Raw genomic sequence first — 19,032 nt, 5'->3', positions numbered from 1 at the left:
CTCCTTTCTCCTCCCTCTTTCTGTCTCTCAGCTAGAAGATGAAATTTCAACTTTGCGGCAAGTGCTAGCAGCCAAAGAAAAGCACCTGATTGAAATTAAACAAAAGCTTGGTATAAGTCTGATGAATGAACTGAAGCAGAACTTTAGCAAAAGCTGGCATGATATGCAGACAACATCTGCGTGAGTACAGACCTTGCACAAATTCCTTCTTATATGTTGTGTAGCATGTTGGGGGGACTGTCTTGATGAGCCCTGGCATGAAATTTAGCAATTGAATACCTGTCAAGTGAAGTAGATGGCAGGGACAAATATATCAAGCTTCCTAGAGCAAGGAGACATGAAAAAAACCTTCCACAGCAGGAACCATGTCGCACTTCACTCTTATAAAATCACAGCTGTCCTGGCACTGAGGAGGTTAGGTTGTCTACCTATCTCATAACACACTGCTACGGAGTCCTTACGGAGGAGAGAAAGTACTTTTTTTATTCTTAAGGTATTATATTTTTCAACTTCCAAGAGACACAATGTAAAATAATAATAATAAAAAATACCAGAACATTAAAAAAAAAAAAGTATTATCATCTGAATTATAAAGAATACTGGTAGGAACAGTTGATGTGTGGCTGTTTAATTACTGCTTTTTGTTGTCCAAAAGAAATAAACAAAAAAATTGTTTGAGTAACTGTACCATCTTTGAGGCTATCATAAGCCCTACATCTGTTGAGTTTTTTGTTATTTTCTAGCAGTGTGTTCTTAGGCTAGTCCCGGCACCTCTCCCAGCCTTGGTTTAACATTGTGCACAATGGATAACTAGTTCACAAGAGTTCAGTGAAACTCACCTTGTGTAGTGTGTAAGCAGCTTTAAGTTCCAAGGTAATGAAAAATGTGAAGAACTGTTACTCTACTGCTGTTGTTGAAATGGTTGAAATTATTTTCTGTCTATCTGTCTGTCTATCTGTCTGTCTATCACCCAGACCAATTATACTGTGGAATTCTGTAGTCTTAAGTCAGTTGCTGCCTTCCAGGAGGGTGCCCCTTCTAAAAATGCACCAGCTTTTGGGTGAAGAAGCAGAGGAGGGGGGTTACTTGGGCTACAGCTTGTTGCCAAGAGCTGCTGATGCAAGCCTTTTTGTTGACATAAAGGAGATGAAAACATACATATGGACATAGTGATAAGGCCTGTTCTGAATTTGCCACCAAAAATTTTCAGACCCAGTATAGGCAGTGTTAGTTGTAACCTTCAAACACTTTTTGCTCTGTATCTCTGATGGACCATCACTGAGAGAGACGGTGAATAACACTGAATTCCAGAGCTCTAGGAATGCCATGATAACTGCTGAGAGGCTGGTCTTTTTCATACTCATCTTTATAGTTACACATAGGAAAGTACTATTTGCCTCGAAAACTTTTGGGCTGGATTAATAGCAGCACTGGTAGAAGGAACTATGTACCTTTCATCAAGTGCTCTCTGAAAAGTTACTTGATTTTTATTTCTTTGTTTTTCCAATTGACAACTGAATTTGACATTCTTAGGGAGAAGCAAGAGTGCTCCACAACAGAGCTGAGCTGGGAATCAACAGCAAGGTAGGGAGGGCAGTGGCATCACCCACAAGGGAGCAGTCCCACAGGACTTGAACAAAGAGAGCAGAGCAGGTCCAGTGACAGTAAAGAGGGTCAAGCCACGAGTTCAGATCTCCAGGTGAGTGTAGTGATGATCCAGGTCCCAGGTCAAGCCAGGAAGTCAAATCTGTGGGTCAAGATCAGTGAGGTACCAGGCCAGATACAGGCACCAGTAACCTATCACAGGCAAGTTCTAAGGGCTTAAACGCAGTCTTAAGGTTGAGGGTAGCTCCCAGGAGAAGGGAGGAGGAGCCTCAAAAGGCTTCTCCTTACTCTTTCAGACACAGCACTGTCACCAGAGTCTTCAAGCTTACTTACACAGTTGTGCAGTGTCAGAGCTGACTTTGAGACCAGGCAGCCAAACCCATGGGAGCAGGGGGAAGAGTTTGCATTGCCTCTTGGTGCACTCAAGGTCCTGACTGAGACTTGGAAAAAACATGTGAAGATGTACATTTTTACATTAAAATAATAGTTCCTTCTGGTTTAGTGAGAAGCTGTAAACTGCTTGATAGGAAATGTAGTTTGTATGTCTCCTGTTTCTAACTTTTGGACAGTTTCTCAGGTAGGTCCTATTTCTTACGACATGTTATTAACAGGGGCACCCGTGCTGGCTCATTGACGATGTCTGCCATGTGCTATGAGAGGGTAGTCTAGAGACACTGAGCTTTTAAAGAGAGGAGGGACCCAAGACACCTGAACTGGAGGAAACAACAGCAAAATTTTGAAACAAAACCGTTTTTACTTGAAATTCAGTAGAAAATTCTAAGGCAGCTTTCAATTTTCCCTTCCCAGTGTTTACAGTTTCCACAAGGATAGAGAGACTTAGGTGACTTTATAAATATGGTAGCTGCTACTTTTCATTTAAGATGAGTTTCAAAAACAACAAGCCATTAGGTGGTGAGCATCCACAAGTAGTTATGTGGAACTAAGCAGCAGGGGTCCATTTGTGTCCTTGAAAATCCTAATGGCCCTGGTCCAACTGATTTATAATTCTGGCCAACACTCATGACAGTACACTGATGCCAGTAAAAATCATGGTAATCTGGCATTCTTCAGAATGGATGCGTTAAGTAATAGAGGTGATTCATTGTTCCTGCACCAAAATAGCAATGGGATAGCATTACTCACCAAGATTCACTGGTTTAGTAGCAGTGAAAAGCCTGTTTTAAAAAAATGGAAGTTCAGAATATTTACATGCCTGTACTTTAGCCTTCTAAATCCACAATTCGTAATTTTAAATTTTAAAAATCTGTTTTTAAGGAGGCAATTTTTGCTTTCATTCAGTCTTACTGGATTTTATAGCTGCTGTGCTTTTTTTGGCAAATAAAACCACTTTTTTTTTTTTTTAATGGGGAACTTTTGAAAGCCACAGAGAAAAATGAATCACCAAATTCTTGTCCTCTTATTATTAATAATATTTTTAAGCTCTTCATTTAGGGATTCAGTCTTAGGGTTGAAGTGGACTTAGAGGCAGAGGAGTGAATTTCACTCAGAAACAGCTCTGTAAAGTGTGTCTGAACAACTAGTTAAGTCAACTAGTTAAAGCTCATGACCTAACTCACAGGGTGGGTGCCACCTGGAATGACTAAATGTAAACTTGAGATTCTGACTGGTTTTAAGCATTTACATTTTAAATGGTTGTCCACAGGGAGCTTAGGAATTAGCCTGAGCACACTTGACATGTACATGTCAAAAATAGTCATTAAAGGATTGTTATCATTAAAAAGGAAAAAAAAAAGTGATTGTTGTCATACTGAGGAAAGCTAGAGCTGGAGGTCAGTGAGCGGGTGTCCTCCATAGATTGAAGATTACATCAGACTCAACATACAGTTCTGTAGAAAGTCTGTTTCCTTGTCATTAATTCATGCTTTTAAGGTGTGCAAAAGGAATTATAACTACTTCTAGCAAGACATTACATTTGCAACAATAATGTGCACCTTTTTTTTTTTTGTATTAAAGTAGCTTTTTAAAATCAACTTTTTTTTTTTCCTTAAGAAAACCTATACTATTGTTTGCATTTTTCAGCCTTGTATGAGATACACCTGGAAATCATTCACTTATTATGATGACCAGAATCGTAATGCGTTTTTCAGGTTCCTTTTTCATTTCCTCTGCTGTTTTCAGTGCACTGATTTTTAGTATAAATTTGTTACCTCAAGCTTATTTTGCTTTCATGTGGCAAGGCATTCAACTGGAATGACTTCCCACACACACCTTTTTAAAGATCAGATTTCCAGTGAATAGAGGTGGGTGGATATTCAGTTATATTCTAGCAATGCAGGGGGTTTCATTTATATTTTAAACACAGATAGTTCATTCTTATTTAGATGCTAGAAGCAGGGTAATGTTGGCAGATTTTGAGGTTATTTATTTTAGCTTAAGGAATCATTAAAAACATCTTTACAGGGATATTTACAAAGGCCATAATTGAACTTTTCAAATTAACATTTGCTACAAAGGGAATGTTTTATGTAACCTGAATGCATTATGTTTGCTCAGTTAAAGCTGTTTGATAAATAAATCTGTTTGCTTCAATAAAGTTTCCACAGTTCTCTCTAGCCTTCTGTACTTCTGATCTTCACTGCACAGTGCATTAAGGTAAGGAAATAGCTTCTATAAAGATTGACCTAGTTTTATACATAATCACAGAATAGCTGAGGTTTGCAGCAGTACCAGGAGACTGGCTAGTTCAATTCCCCCTCTCAGAGCAGGGTCAGCTGGAGCAGCGTGCTTAGGACTGTGTACAGTCAGGTTTTGAATGTCTCCAAGGTTGGAGATTCTGCAGGCTCTCTGGGCAACCTGTTCCAGTGTTGAATTACCCTTAGTCCTAGTTCTTCCCCTGTTTAAATATTTCTTGCGTTCAGTTTGTGCCTATTGCCTCTTGCACTTTCACTAGATACCACTAAAAAGAGTCTGCCTCCATCATTTCCACTCCCTTCCCTCAGGCTATTTATACACATTGATGAGATTCCCCCATGAGCCTTCTCTTCTCCGTGCTGACTAGTCCAGCTTTCCTTTTTTGACTCAGCTTTCTCAGCCTTTCCTCATATGAGAGATATTTCAATGCCCTAGACATCTTCATAGCCCTTCACTGGACAAGGTCCAGTATGTCCATTTCTGCCATGTATTAGGGAGCACAGAACAAGGACCCAGCACTCCAGGTGTGGTCTTAACAAGTAGGAGGGGAGAGTCACCTTCCTTGACCTGTAATCACTTGTCCTAATGCAGCCCAGAATGCTGTTAGCCACCTTTGCTATGAGGGTACATTGCTCACTCGTTCCATTTGTTGTCTACCAAGACCCCAGGTCTTTTTCTGCAAGGCTGCTTTCCAGCTTGTTATTAATCCCCAGCTGTAGGACTCTGCATTTCCCTTTGTTGAACTTCATGAGTCTCCTGTTGCCCCATTTTTTTCCAACAGTCAAGTTCCCAAATAATACTGTTCTTCAATGCAGTTACAGAATTGCATTGCACTACATATGGAGGAGGTTGCCAGGGTTAATTTATCCTCCTTAACAATCCCTCATGTGAGGCACTGAGAGCACAGATCCACAAGATACCTTGCCCTTTGCTAAGCATATATGTTGTAACCATGCTCAGCTTTGTCTGTCCCACAGGTTTGAAGCTGGTGTTCTTCTGTCTGTCTCTGGGAAAAATTAATAGAGTGTTACAGTGTTATCTCAGGAGATACTTCAGTACAACTGAGTTTCTAAGGAGCAGTTTTATCTGTAAAATTGCCCACTAATAACCTCACTCCAACCTAATAGTTCCCAGAAGCTCTGTTGTCATTCTTTCTTGAAATGCTAGCAACTGTTAAAAGGCATAAGCCTCCCCTGTTTTAAATGGATAACCTCTCAAACTGTGGATGGAACAGTAATATAACTACAGAAATAGCTTCTAGGGAGATGAAAATTGTTTGTTTTGCTACTAATACCCTCCAAAAATAATACTCCAGACATTCAGACCACTCGTAAGCAGCAGTTCTGCCATGGCAAATAAATTATTAGAATAGCTAAAACCTTAAAGATAACCCATTATTTCCTCAAGGGCTGTAGTGGTGAAATGAAGTGAAATGTCTTAAAGTCCGTATGCTTACTGATTCCACGCAGGGGATTGGGAAGGCTTGATGTGAGGGGAAAGTGGACCCATATGGGAGTGCCATCTGGGATAGGAATCTCACAAAGCTGTGTTTTCAAAATGACTTTTCATCTTTTTATCTCAGAGACAAAAATTGTCACTTGTTTTAAAAATGGAAAATCTCATGAATTAGTGGCTAGAATCAAGAGAACTGTCAGTGCTAGCTCCAAAGAGCCTGCCTCCTAGAAAGTGCCTGGGGCTTTCTCAGGTGGTGGCTGTCCTTTGAAGCCTTTTTAGTACTGTTTCAATATTGCTGTACTCTTACATGTAATACTTACCTGAGATTTGGGACAAGAGCATTCAACATGGACTTCGCCTTTTCCTTCAGAGGTAGAATAAAGATCTCTTTGTTCACTACCAGTTGAAAACTATGTGAGCAAGCTTAGTTCTGCCGATAGGGAACCTTAGGGCAATTTTATGGATTTCCACAAATAGTGGGAACTTAATGTTTTGTAGTTCAAATTTGTACCAGATGATGATACAATAGAAAGTAATAGTTGCACTGCATGTGTTCTAGACTTACAATCCACTGTACCTGCAGTCTTCATTAATATAACTTTAAATATGTAGTAATGTGTTCCAGAGGTTCAGAATTTTACTCAGGAAGTCAGATATCCTTTGTGGACAACCACAGTCCTACTGTGACTTCTAGGAATTCAGTATATCATGTTCCCATGCTCCTGCTTCTTATGAGTGGTATTAAAAGAAATATGGGTGTTTCTGTTCATTGAAATGTGTGCAATTACCTTTTGACATTTTCTTCTGTAAATTTGCAAGTAAATGTAGCCATTGTGTGAGTGAAGAAATAGGCACGTGTGCTTTAGCAAGCACATGACCTGCCTGTGAGCCTGTGCTATGTGGAAGTGAAGGGAGCCTCTTGCTTCCACTGACTCTGTGTCCATTGAGTCAGACCAAGAACGTGCACGCCTTCTTCAAAGGCAGTTTTTTGCCACTTTTCCATGTGTATCTCTGGCCTTGAACTTGGAAGGGTGGTGTATTGGAAAATAGGGCTGGAGAAAGGACTTTGAGTAGTTAACTTAGTCTATTCTCCCTCTCATTGTCCCTTTCCTAAAATATATATGCCCACTTCTTTATGCCAGAAGCTTCAGATAATGCAAATTCCCCAGCACCACCAGGTGATCTGTTCCAAATCAGTAAATATAGTGTTAATTTTTCAGGGAAAAATCCACTGTAATTATGATTGTCCACCAGAAAATAAATGCACATATAATATAGGTATCTGTATGTGTATCTAACTGTAAGAAAGGGAGGCCTGAATGTGAATTGCAGTCTCTGAAATTACCAGGATTAAAAATATCCAGGAAGGTGTCAGGGGAAAAGGAAAGGAAATGGAGGGAGGAAAAGGAAAGAAAGGGAAGGAAAAATTAAAGAAGGATAAGGAGGGAGAGGAAGGAAAATGAGGAAGGGGAAGAAAAGAGAGGAAGGAAGGGGGAAGAAAGGAAAAGGGAGACTAGGATATGTTTAATATGTGTAATTTTGTTTATCTAGTGTACAGTACAGAGCCCACAGTATTATTGGCATTAGCTTACGGTGTGATGAACTGTGAAGTTTCAGCCTGGAATGTCATAAGCTCATCTAAGCTTTAACCAAGATATTGTGGCTTTTCTACTTGGAGATTACCTGTACCACAACTGGTTGTTTTTCCCCTATTTTTAGCTTGTGCTACACTGCACAAGCAGTGCCTTTTACAAAACTGTATCCCCAGTTTTTCCCAAGGTTTTGAATATTACAATGCAGGGCAGCACAGAATATTTGTCACTTTCATCTGGCAACTTTCCTGACACGTGTCTCTCTCCAGTCTACTGAACAGCCATCTTCAGTGTGCTGCACATGGATTGCTGGCTGCACGCAGGTCTCCTGCAACCTGCAGAGGTTTGGTTCCCTCAGCTCTGTCCTTCCTCTCTCTGTGGCAGAGGAACTACCTGAGGCGTACTTCCTTTGGCTGATTTAGGCATATGTACCCATCCAAGTGCCAGCACAGTTTCAATTAATTCTTAATGTACTTGGCAAAGGGAAGAATGTCTAAAAATGTCATCTGTCTTATTTTTCAAGTTGGAATGAGTTTCACCTGAGCACTAAAAAAAACCTGACCCCACAACACCTTAGAGTTCACTGGTGGGCAAAATAACAATATGAATACTCTTAGAGAATGTTTCGTGTACATATTATCTGCCATTCTAATATGCACTTACTTAATTTGAGCATTAACATAATTTACTTAATGCTGAGCCTTGTTTTTCACAGCAAATCGACAGAAAAATATTTTCTAGCTCAGAGTTTCTCAGAGATCCAGATGCTTTACACTGATTCCAGAAATGTCATTCTTAAGCTGACTAATGGTTTGAAAACTAAAAAGAAGCAAGCTCCATAGGGCATGGGTTGTGCTGCCAGGCTCTGCTCTACTGTGTATGGTTTTGTTGTCAATTGTTTGCACTATGTTGAATCTTATGTAAGCTTTAACACAGAAGAGGGTTTCTCAAATGGATCGATTTGTCAGCAAGCATCAACACAGAGGCACAATGCTGAATGAAGATGCACTAATTAGCAGATGTACTCATTTTTCAAGCCAAATTAAAATTCTTCATAATTTACTGTAGTAGGTCAAATATGCAGCTTGCCATGCAAAATATTAATATTATATTTGTAGCCTACTTCTGTCAGCATCCCATGTATTGCACCTGTGAAGGAAGGTTAGATTTAACTCTTCATGGAAGTGCACTTCTGTGCTGAATTGAGATGAGATCAAATAGCATGCAGTATGATTATCCTGTCTTATCCTTGGTCATTTAAGTGTCTAGTTCTCTGATCTCTCTGTATGTCTGCTGCCTGGCTATACTCTATATGAAACACTATTTCCTTTGCCTATTGTGTTTTATGAAACAGTATCTTCTTTCATTCATTTCTTACAGTAATGTGATATAAAATGTAATGTTCAAAATGACACAGGAGTTTTGTTTACAAGTTTACAATTGTGACAGCAATTTACGTACCATGTTTGTTTAGTCCTTCTTGTCTGTGAAATACATTAAAAATATTTACTATGTGAAAAATGATAAGTAAACATGGAATATGATCTGTGTTAGCTACTACCAGCGATTCTTCTATGTTATGGAGTGGTTTTAGATGCCACAGAACCAAAGAAGGCATTCCTGCTTTAACTGCTTAAATCAAGCAGCCTGGTTCTACTTTGACAAATGCTACTGGGTGTCTACCATAATGCTGATAAACTCGTGGAAGGTTATGGTGACGTTGTATTAGTGTAAGAAAGGTATAGAGCCTAGTGATGTATTTGTGTAAAAATGTATGCCATGGATTGGGTGGAAAGTGGAATACCTTGAGTATCTGTGTCCTCAGTTCTCTGAGTTGGTTTCTGGTGGAGCATTTCTGTCTTAAGGTGCAGTGTTCCTGACCTTGTTTTAGGCTGACTGCCTGTTGAGATGCTGTCACCCACCCTGACAAGCTGGGTGGTCAGTACTTGCGTAACGATTGCCAGCAATGGTGGCTCCAAGGGTGAGAGTGAACAGGCAGTGAAGATGACTTAGCGTGTTGGAGCAGTTGCTGGTGTTAGGAGGGCTTAAGCCATGCATACAGCACTTCTTCCAAGGAATTAATGCTAGTAGGTCTTAAGTGGAATAGCTAACTTTATTTCTACTCTTAGGTGAAAGTTCTGCAAGCTGTTCAGTGAATTAAAACAAAACTGCGAATGGATGTGAGTTACATGAGGATATGAAAACTGCTGGCCCAAATGTTTAATGCTATGTACAACTGAGAAGATTCCCAGAGTACGTTGCAGAGATCATTGTTACCAGAGTGTTTGGCAAGGGATCAAATGACTGCTGTAAATACAAAATAACTATGATGATTAAAATACCTGAACCACAATACTGTGCAGTAGATCAGTACAAAGCATAACTAACTACAGTCAGGCAATGTGCTCTGTAAAAGAATAATTTGTTGATGAAGAAGGCATAATGGTGGAGAGGCAGGGATGGGGGCACCCTTCATTTTAAACCTAATTATGAATGAGATCTACTAATATGCAAGTTAATGTTTCTGGTCTCTGCTGACAGGTATTGCACATTGCACTGCATTTTTACCTTCAATTATATATATTTTTTTCCCTTAAAGCTCTTCTTCAGCATTGCTGGAGGGAGGGAAGGAGACAGAGAGGGGGTGGGTTCATGTCAAAGGTCATTTTTGCTGAAGTTAGTACTGAAAAAAAGACCAGTTGTGTAACAGCCTTAGCTGGATTTAAGCTGTTATGTAATGTCAAAAGCATTAGGAACATAAATGCAGTCTCCATGTCTTCCTTGTTAGTGGAAATACTGGGGAGGATGTAGGGTTTTATGGGATTTACAGAAAAAACACAATATTAGTTGGAATGACAAAATCAGTGTCGTTTCAGCCAGTTCCCAGAAAGTGTGTTCTGACCAACGTAATGTTCAGAAATACACAGGGGACTCTAATGTTTCTCAAAGTGGAACTATTCTCTAAACAGTTTACACAGTGTGAAGAACCTGAAGCAGAAAGCTAAGACATGGACATGTTTTTTGATAAAGCTAAATATGCCTGAATAAAATTGACCCCAATGTGTCTTCTTAAAAAAATCAGTTCAGAAGGATATCTGCAAAGCATTTTACTGTGTGTAGTCATCCTGTGTGTTAATAGGTTCTGCTACCAAGGAGCTTTTAGGCCTGGAAGGCAAGTCTTGGACTTCCATTTTGTCATCAACAAAATTCCACTTGTGCTGAATAGTTTAGGAAACTTCTCGGTTAGGAAAATGTCTAAAGACGTGTATGCAATAATGTAGACATTTTAAGAAATGTCCATATATGTATAAACCCACAGGCATTAGAATATTTTTTTTTCATAGGCAGCACTTAGCAAAAAGCTGCATGCTCACAGTTTGATGGAAGCATCACTAATGTCTCTCTAATTTATATGAGAGTGTGTCCACTGACAGCAAGAGAATGACAGAGCTGTTAAACTAGCTAAGCTAGAGAATGACGCCTCATTAAAATAACAGCATTGCAGTCTTGCTATGTCCAGGATCAGACAGCAGGGCTGAGGAGAAAAGAGACAGTGGAAACAATCTTTTTGGTGGCCTTTGTATGCTGCCAGAGGAAACAAACCAGGCATAATCAGTGCTCTTACCTTTCTCATTATAATTTCATCTCCTTCTGTCACTGTTGCAATGTTTTAGCTCTTGTCATTCAGCGTTGTGCATGTGATTGTCTCAGCTTATCTAAATCTAATTTTCTAGAGATTTATTACCTGGTTTAAGTTTTTCCCTTCAAATTGCCTTTCTACTCAGTGAAAACATAGACTAGCACCTTCCTAGAAGGAGCCATTTCACTTGGCACTTCTTAGGTCACTAGTCTGTAAGCTGTTCTGAGGCTTAGAAACATAAAACCAGAATATTTGTGTTGGGGAAGATGGTTTGTTGATAGAATGTTGTCTGAAATAATAGATCATTACTTGGCATTTGCCTTCTGATGTGTGCTTTGTAAAACACAATCTTCAAGAGAGGACTTCAAGCAGTAGTTACTGCTAAAGCTTAGAAGCACCTGACATAAAATGTGATGTGCCATATTGCAAATGTTAATCTTACTTTACTTCCCCTCCTGCCTCCATAAAATTACATTGCTTTCATATACCTGAAAGTACAAAGAAAATACTCTGTTCCAGGAATTAAGCAGTGGGATTTTTTTTATTCATCCTCAGTGTATTTTGGTACACATTTGCAAGCTTAAAATAATTTATTCAGAGGAGGATTAGAACCAGTGGAATAGTATTTCTGACTTTTTCACAATAATTTCTTCAGATCTTGTCTGCCAACATGCACCACAGGATACAAGTGTGGTTATAATCTGCTGTCCTTTGTTACTAGGTCAACATTTCTAATTCTGGACTTGTTTGTGTCAGTGGGAGTATCAGATAATTTACTGGGAAGGAAGCCTCTGACATGCTTAGAGTTAGTTTACTCAGCAAAAAAGCATCTGTGCAGAAAAGCTTATTGATCACTCTGAGAATGCAGTTTAACTGTTCTGAAGACTCTGTGTGGGTCAGACCATATTTTCTGGTTCAGTAAATTCAGATGCTTCTGTATTTGAATGTACACGCAATGTGTGACATGAGCATCTTCTGAAAGGATGCAGTGCTATAGCATGGATTTCATGTCTAGATATTTTCATCTTTCTTTCTCTGTCTCTCCCAAAACCCTCTTCCTTTAAATAAATAATAATAATTAAAAATATTTCAGCATTTGGAAACAAATTTGATCAATTTTGTCTAATTTGAAATATCATTTTGAAGTGTATGTTTTCAATGTACCTAATATGTACAAAGTTGTACATGTCCTGATTCTTTTCTGTGCTAAAAAGTCTATGTCTGCTGTGAGAATGCTTATTTGAGGTACGTGTACAGAAATTGCATCAAACAGGTATTCACCAAATCACTGCAGTCTACTTTTAAGCAGCTTGCACTGTCCACTCAGGTGATGTTATCTGCCAGAGGGAGAGGGACAATGAAGAAATGCTCTGGAGGCCTTTTGCTCACAGCAGGATAAAACTGCACTTGGGCAGCTGTGCAGATGTGGGCATCTTGGTAATTTGTTGCATTACAGTTAATAGGTTTCTTAACCTCTCAGTGGATGGAACTTTAAGATGTGGAAATAAAGGAAAAAAGAATCAATTGCAGGGGATTGTAGCCTCTCTTTTTTAAATACTTATGAATATTTATGTTCTATTTCTTGTTTCCAGTTACAAGAAAACACATGAGACCCTGAGCCAAGCAGGACAAAAAGCAACAGCAGCTATCAGCAATGTAGGAACTGCAATCAGCAAGAAGTTTGGAGATATGAGGTATGGGGATCTGTTGCTTCTCTGGTCTTATTTTCAGGACAAAAAGTATATGTCATCTGTTAGCTCTACTTTTCCTTTTGCATTAGTGTTTTAAGGATTCAAGTATTTTGCAGTCAATCTACTACATTTGTGGTTTCAGTCATAAAGAAGGGTAACAATGAATGGAGATGTAGTTCCCATTTGAATCCTTTTGGTTTTTGTTTTTAAAAGATACAGTTTCAGTACCTTTTGGAATAACTTTGCAATCTCAAGGAAAGGTACAAGTAAAATGAAACAAAAAAAAAATCTTTATTAACCCAATTTTTTTCATATATGGAACCTGGAGACCAACATAATCTGAAGAAAACAAGCCTGCATTGGAGCTGCTTGTGGAAAGATAACTCAAAATGAACTTTTCAGGCTGTTTTATCAGCTTTTTAAAGATGGACAAATGCAAAAGTTTTGTTCTGCAGTTGTGTTTATAAAAGAAAGATACTTGAAAATAACAGGAGATGAGGTCAGAAGAACTGCACTTAAGTACAACTTAAATGTCAGACTTTATATGTTGATGTATCTTTAAAAATGCTGATCTTAAAGTTTTTCAGAATGACAGCATAAATGAAGAAATTGTATGCTGCAGACCAGCACTTCGGTTTTCAACAGGATTACAGAACTTCTCAGACATTTTAGGGATTTGATTTTGTGATTAAATAAATGGACATGAGTAACTCTATATTTTTTGAGCTGCAGAATTAGGATGCCATTTATTAGAGATACTGGCATGTACTCACTTTTTTTGTTAATTTTTTACCGTGAGGTAACCATATTTTAAAAACTGTGTTGAATCCATTTTACAGTCTATCAAATATATATGGTTGGGTTTTTTGGTTGGTTGGTTTGGGTTTTGGTGTTTGGTTGTTTGCTGTTGTGTTTTGGGTTTTTTTTCTGTAAATGGCTGAAGCCATTTCAGTTCTTGGCAGCTTTTTTTTTACTTTTAAAATTTTTACACTGAATCTTAAAAAATTTTTAGAGTCACACCCTCATACCTACCTTTTACATCCAGCTTGATAAACCCTCTACAGAAGTACTATAGTTTTTTCTAGGTAAAACTAAGCAAGAAAAATCTTCTTCTAATTTACAATGACATTTTCCACATTGCAGTTTAAAATGCAAATATGGTGAGTGACTTGCAACCAGGATATGGACATAAACTAAGAACTGTTTGACTCGATAAAGTTAAACATCCATAGGTAGTATATGTCTTAGATGTCTAAAAAATGATGTAAGAATAAGGAGGTATGCAGTCACATTTTTCTAGTATGTTTTTTATCACTCAGCAATCTTGAGAGCTGAAAACTTTCTAAAGCAGAGGTTTGAGCTTTCACTTCTAAGTCTCTGAAGTGTTTGTTTGTTTTTGTTTCTTTTAACTTGTATGAACTTCTAACAGCTCACCTCTCCCCAGATGAACAGATAGTTATGTGGTAAATAAATTTGTTTCTTTGTTCATCCTTTACCTATTGTGTGTCCACCTGGTCTTTCCTTTGATACCCTCTGGCTCTTCTATTAGGAGAAACAGTGAGTGTAGTCCTTCTGCTGTCCTTCACATCACTCATGTTTTATCCTACTTCCCTTCAGTTCCCTCTTTTCCAGGCTGAGGTTCCAGATGCATGAGTTGCTTTTGCAAGCCCTTTTCCAAACTTTATTCTTATTGCCTTCCCTGCATTCGTAGTTGAACATTTTTGAGAAACGCGTGATGAGATGTGCGTGCTGAGTGTGGCACATATACATCCTCTATTTTCATTTTTTAACACTTTTTAACACTTTCTCCACCAAGACAAGCCCAGTGCTCAGTGAACAGGTCCTGTAGCTGCTTCCATCCTTTGGATCCTACAGCAGTGACCACAGAGTTGGTGTGCAAATACCTTGAACACTGGCTCTTGATCACAGAGGGAGGGATGACTCTAACAATTCCGTACTTCTCAGGTCACATTGCTTGTGCAAAGGCAGAAATGTCTTTCCTGTAATAAATCCTTTAATATTTCCCATAATTAATGACTGCTACCAAATTCCTTTGTCCTACCTGTCAGTACCAACCCACCACTGTGATCATGCTTCTGCCTAGCAGATGGGTGGTATTTATCCCATTAGCCCCTTAGCCAAGGGTGTAAAGCAAAGACTTAAGTCCGTAAGCCTTTTGATTAATCAAGAAGCTTGTTCCTAGAGACTTTCTTTGATAAAAATTATTACCTTTAATCTGGTTGAGAATTTTTCAGGAAAATATGAACTACCAGCGCTGTCATTTTTTTGTGGTCACTTACTGTGTTAAGTTCTCAGTTAGGATAGTTTTCTTGACATTTGATGATGAAGAAGCAAGTGGTACAGCCAGTATCCTATAATTACATAAAGCATGGCATGACTTGGGCCTTCTGATATATATGATAAGGTATTACTTCCTTTCTCTCATTTTCTGACATGGAGAAGCAAGGCGAAGGGATAGAGGGAAATCCTAGGTCACTCATGGGGCAGTAGCATGGGCTCAGATCTCTCGGAAGCAGAGGTTACAGTGACATTTCAGCATGGCTCTTGACATGTAGAGCACAGACAGGATATGAAGTTGAGGGTATTTTTCCATTGCTCCTTTGCATACTGGTTTTGGATCATTTCATGCAGTTCTGCTGGACAGATCCACAGCTGTCTGTGTGGATCTGAGAGTTTCAGCCCTGCTGATGGCCTTTTAGAAATAAACTGTAATACCAAGTGAGAGACTTCCTGATTTTTTTTGTTGCTTTACAAAAAAATGAAATCAGGAAGCTACACACACTATATTAGTATATGCACACTAACACATACATTACAACTACATGAGTAAATGCATTTAAAGATTAAGATAACAAAGACATGCATGCAAATTAGGATGTCAGCAGTTATACTGCTTATACATCCTTTATTCAACTGTCTTGTGCATTCTCTTTAATTACATGATTGCACAGACCCCTTTCAAATTCAGTGCCTGGGATAAGCCAGCTCTAAAGATGAGTAAAGGTAATATAATACCTCATTCCTGCCAGGAGTTGGAAGACACATGTGGGAAGAGACAGACTGCTGCAGGGGGCAGAGCTTGGGGGCATGATTGAGGTGGCTAAATGTGCCCATTAGAGATGATGGGAATTGGCACAGAAGGGACAATAGGGTACCAGAGGGGTGGAATAAGGCAAAGTTCATCGCCCTGGAAGGGGGCAAGGGAAGTTCTTGGAAGTACAAAGCAGATATTGGGGGAATGCATTAACCTGTTGTTTTCTAAGTGTCTAGAAGATAGCATGATGGCAAAAATGTAGAAGGCTTTGTTAAGAACAATTAATCTTGAACCGATAGTGCCTCTTATGGAAGATGGAGGGGAGGCAGGAGATATGATAGAGCTTGACTCTGATAAGGCTGTCCATACTGTTTTCACTCCTGTAAGTGAACTAGAGAAATATAGTTTAGGTGTTACAGCTTAAGCAGGAAGAAGACAGAGGGAGCTGAAAATTATATTCAAAGAACAGGTGTCAGTAACTCACCATAATGCAGGATTTTGCAGGCATCTATCCTGAGTCTGTTACTCTTGAACATTTTCATTACAGGTTTAGATGGCATCATGTGTACGCTTAAAATCCCCAGATGACTGCAGTGGGAAGGAATGCAGGCACTTTAGACAGCAGGATTAGAATTCAAAATTATTTAAAAGGATAAAATAAAATTCAGTGTAGAAAAGTGTAAGGCACTTTATTAACAGGTGGAAAAAAATTAAAAGCAGAGATGGGGAGCACTGACCAGCCAGCTTTGCAGATAAGTGCCTAGCACGTGCATTCAGGCCAGGGCACCACCCTTGGAAGACTGTGCAGATGAACTAGAAGGAATGGGGAGAAAATTTTAAAAAGTCAAAAATCAGCTTCAGAAAATACAGCCAGTGAGAGTGTTTGAACAAGTTGGCTTTTAGGTTAGACAATTGTGGCTGAATAACGAAAGGAGAGGAAGGATGTGATAAGTTAATTGTGAGAGATCAGGAAAAACAGGTGTTGAGCTATAAAGCTGAACAAGGGCACAGGTTATTTCTGAAGGCTGTGAAATCTCTCTCATTGGAGGTTTTTGGAAGCAGATTAGGCCAATATCTGTTGGATACAGTTCAGGTATAATTAATCTACTTTAGCGCTGTGGGAGTTGATTCTTGCTGTGCTTTTATTGCTGTGCTTTTATTGCTGTGCCTTTTAGGGTTTTTTGTTGTGGTGGAGCTTTTGCATTGCCAATTGCTGTGCATTTCCAGGACTTCTGTGATCTAGGGATGTTCTGGGCACTTAAAACTGTTGTCAAACTCATTGGGAGATTAATTCCTTGAAATATTGTAGCTCTCATACCCAAAACTACCATTCCTAAAACTGTGTGTCTCCTAAATCCCCCATAAAGGAAACAGTAATATTGTCTTGCTTCAGAATGTAATTTCATGAGTGTTTATTTTGCTGATGGGTGAAGCAGTTTTCTCTCATTCTACTGACACCCCTTCATTTGTTTTTTTTGTTGTTGTTTTTTTCATAACCCCGTAAATAATCCTGAAGAAATCAATGCTTTTCTTCAGAGCAAGGTATGCATATTTTGCAGTAAATAATGCATCACACCACACATGGAAAAAGGATATGAAAAATAAGTATTGAAGAGATGTTTCATTAATGTGTGTGCTACCTTTGTGGCTCACTGCATGAGATAGGTGTTCCCTTGAAGTGGTCTGTAATTAAAGACTACATCAGGCTCTCACAGATGAAGGAGAGACTGCCTGCTTCATAATTTCTTGACTTTGGAACCTTAATGACACCCTTTGAACATTGTATATCAGTGTGCCTCTCTCACTTCTGCTGCCTTAATTAAGTTGCTTGTGAGCTGGAAAATGGAGTCCAAGTGCTTCAAGTATTGCTTTCAACAAGGAAGAAGTATTTTAGAAAATGTCATCTTGGTAATTCAAAGTGCCTTATTTTTGCCATATCCGTATCAGCTGAGAGATGATGAAGAGATCCAGAGGGAAAGAAAAAGACAATTGCTGCTGATGTACATGTACTATTCCATATTGTCAGTACTTTCTCTTTAATGAGGATAAGGCAGGATTTTGGGAGGGAAACCGGTTTGCATCAGTTGAATCTGATCTAATGAGGAGAACACAAAAGTTCAGGAGACAAAACTTCCATTCTTTGTTGACTGTTGTAGTGAAGAAGTGTGTGAAAATTTTTACTTTGAAGGAATCTCAACTGATCCTCATTCTAGTGTGAATTCCAGTATGGAGATTTGAATGCAAATGACTTTATTTTTGTCCTCGGGCAGTTTGAGGTGTATCTTTTTTTTACATTTTCATAATACTTTTAACTCTTGCTTTTCTTCCCTCATGCATCCACCACAGATCTCATTCAATTGGGTAAGATACATTACTATCTTTTAATACCACCTCTGTATTTGACAAGATCTGTTTTATGGAATGTAATGCAATAACCTCTTTCCTTTGAGCATCATTATATATGATAAAAATCATGTGTTACTTAAATGTTTTTACAGCATGGTGAGTATCATAAGGAGAGGACTTGACTAAGTGTTTGCCTTGCTCCTGAGTAGATTATTCTCAAAATCAAATCATGAACTCATTCAAAAGATGTTGCTCTTGAGCAACAATTATATATAATCCCATTTTTTCAAACATCTTCTTCTGTCAGTTTGGAACATATACAGCAAACATTCTGTAAAAATTATATTCACTCTGCCGAGTTTTATGAACATTGTATAAATAATTTAATTACTTCCCCTTCAATAAAGAAAAAGTCTGTTAGTCATTAAATGTACATGCTGACTCTTAAAGAGTTTTGGGTCCTGGGGAAATTTCCAATAGTAGGCCAAGTTCTTAACTTGATTAAAAGCATTCTTTATATTCAGAGCTTGAATTTTTTCTTAAAACTTGCATCCTTACCTCTTGAAAGAAACTAAAAGATGAACTCGGTGAAATGAGCACTTAGTATTCAGATTGTCTGTCACATACTATCTTTAAGCTGTGCAAATTTTATTTGGCACAATGTAATCTTCTTACTTAGACCTTTGTATTTGAAATGTTTTGTTCTTAGAAGAGGACCAGCCTATGCTGAAATACTTCCAAATTCTTATTTTGGCCTATTTGTCATATGTTACAAGACTAAGATGGTAAGCATGCTTGTTTAATTTAACTAGGGTTGTTAAAGATGTGCCACATTTGTGAAATGTTTGGGCTAATCTTTCATGAGTCTTAAAAATGATGTGAAAAATTGAACATGAAACATTTGCATTGTCTGCTTTCAGTTCTTGTCTATCTGAGCTTAGCAGAAGCCTTAAAATATGCACAACAGTTTGTATAAAATCACTCTGTCCCACCTGC

At 38.5% G+C, this 19,032-nt stretch overlaps 1 protein-coding gene across 7 annotated transcripts in view; it reads left to right on the top strand.

The window, feature by feature from the left end:
• The window catches only part of LOC127383404 (tumor protein D53 homolog), a 145,007-nt gene that overhangs the window by 116,789 nt on the left and 9,186 nt on the right, over positions 1–19,032 (top strand). For 6 of the 7 annotated variants that reach the window (XR_007889186.1, XR_007889185.1, XM_051616298.1 and 3 more), the window contains 3 exons: positions 32–180; positions 12,537–12,638; positions 18,037–18,051. Coding sequence is in view for 5 of the 7 variants with exons in the window: in XM_051616298.1 (XP_051472258.1) it covers positions 32–180; positions 12,537–12,638; positions 18,037–18,051 (266 nt within the window). In the remaining 2 variants the exon portion in view is untranslated. The remainder of the gene's footprint in view (positions 1–31; positions 181–12,536; positions 12,639–18,036; positions 18,052–19,032) is intronic. The other variant, XM_051616299.1, reaches the window with a different exon arrangement.

This window comes from Apus apus, chromosome 3, assembly GCF_020740795.1.
Source record: "Apus apus isolate bApuApu2 chromosome 3, bApuApu2.pri.cur, whole genome shotgun sequence".
NCBI classification, from domain to species: domain Eukaryota; kingdom Metazoa; phylum Chordata; class Aves; order Apodiformes; family Apodidae; genus Apus; species Apus apus.
This window is presented reverse-complemented; position numbering and strand designations above follow the sequence as displayed.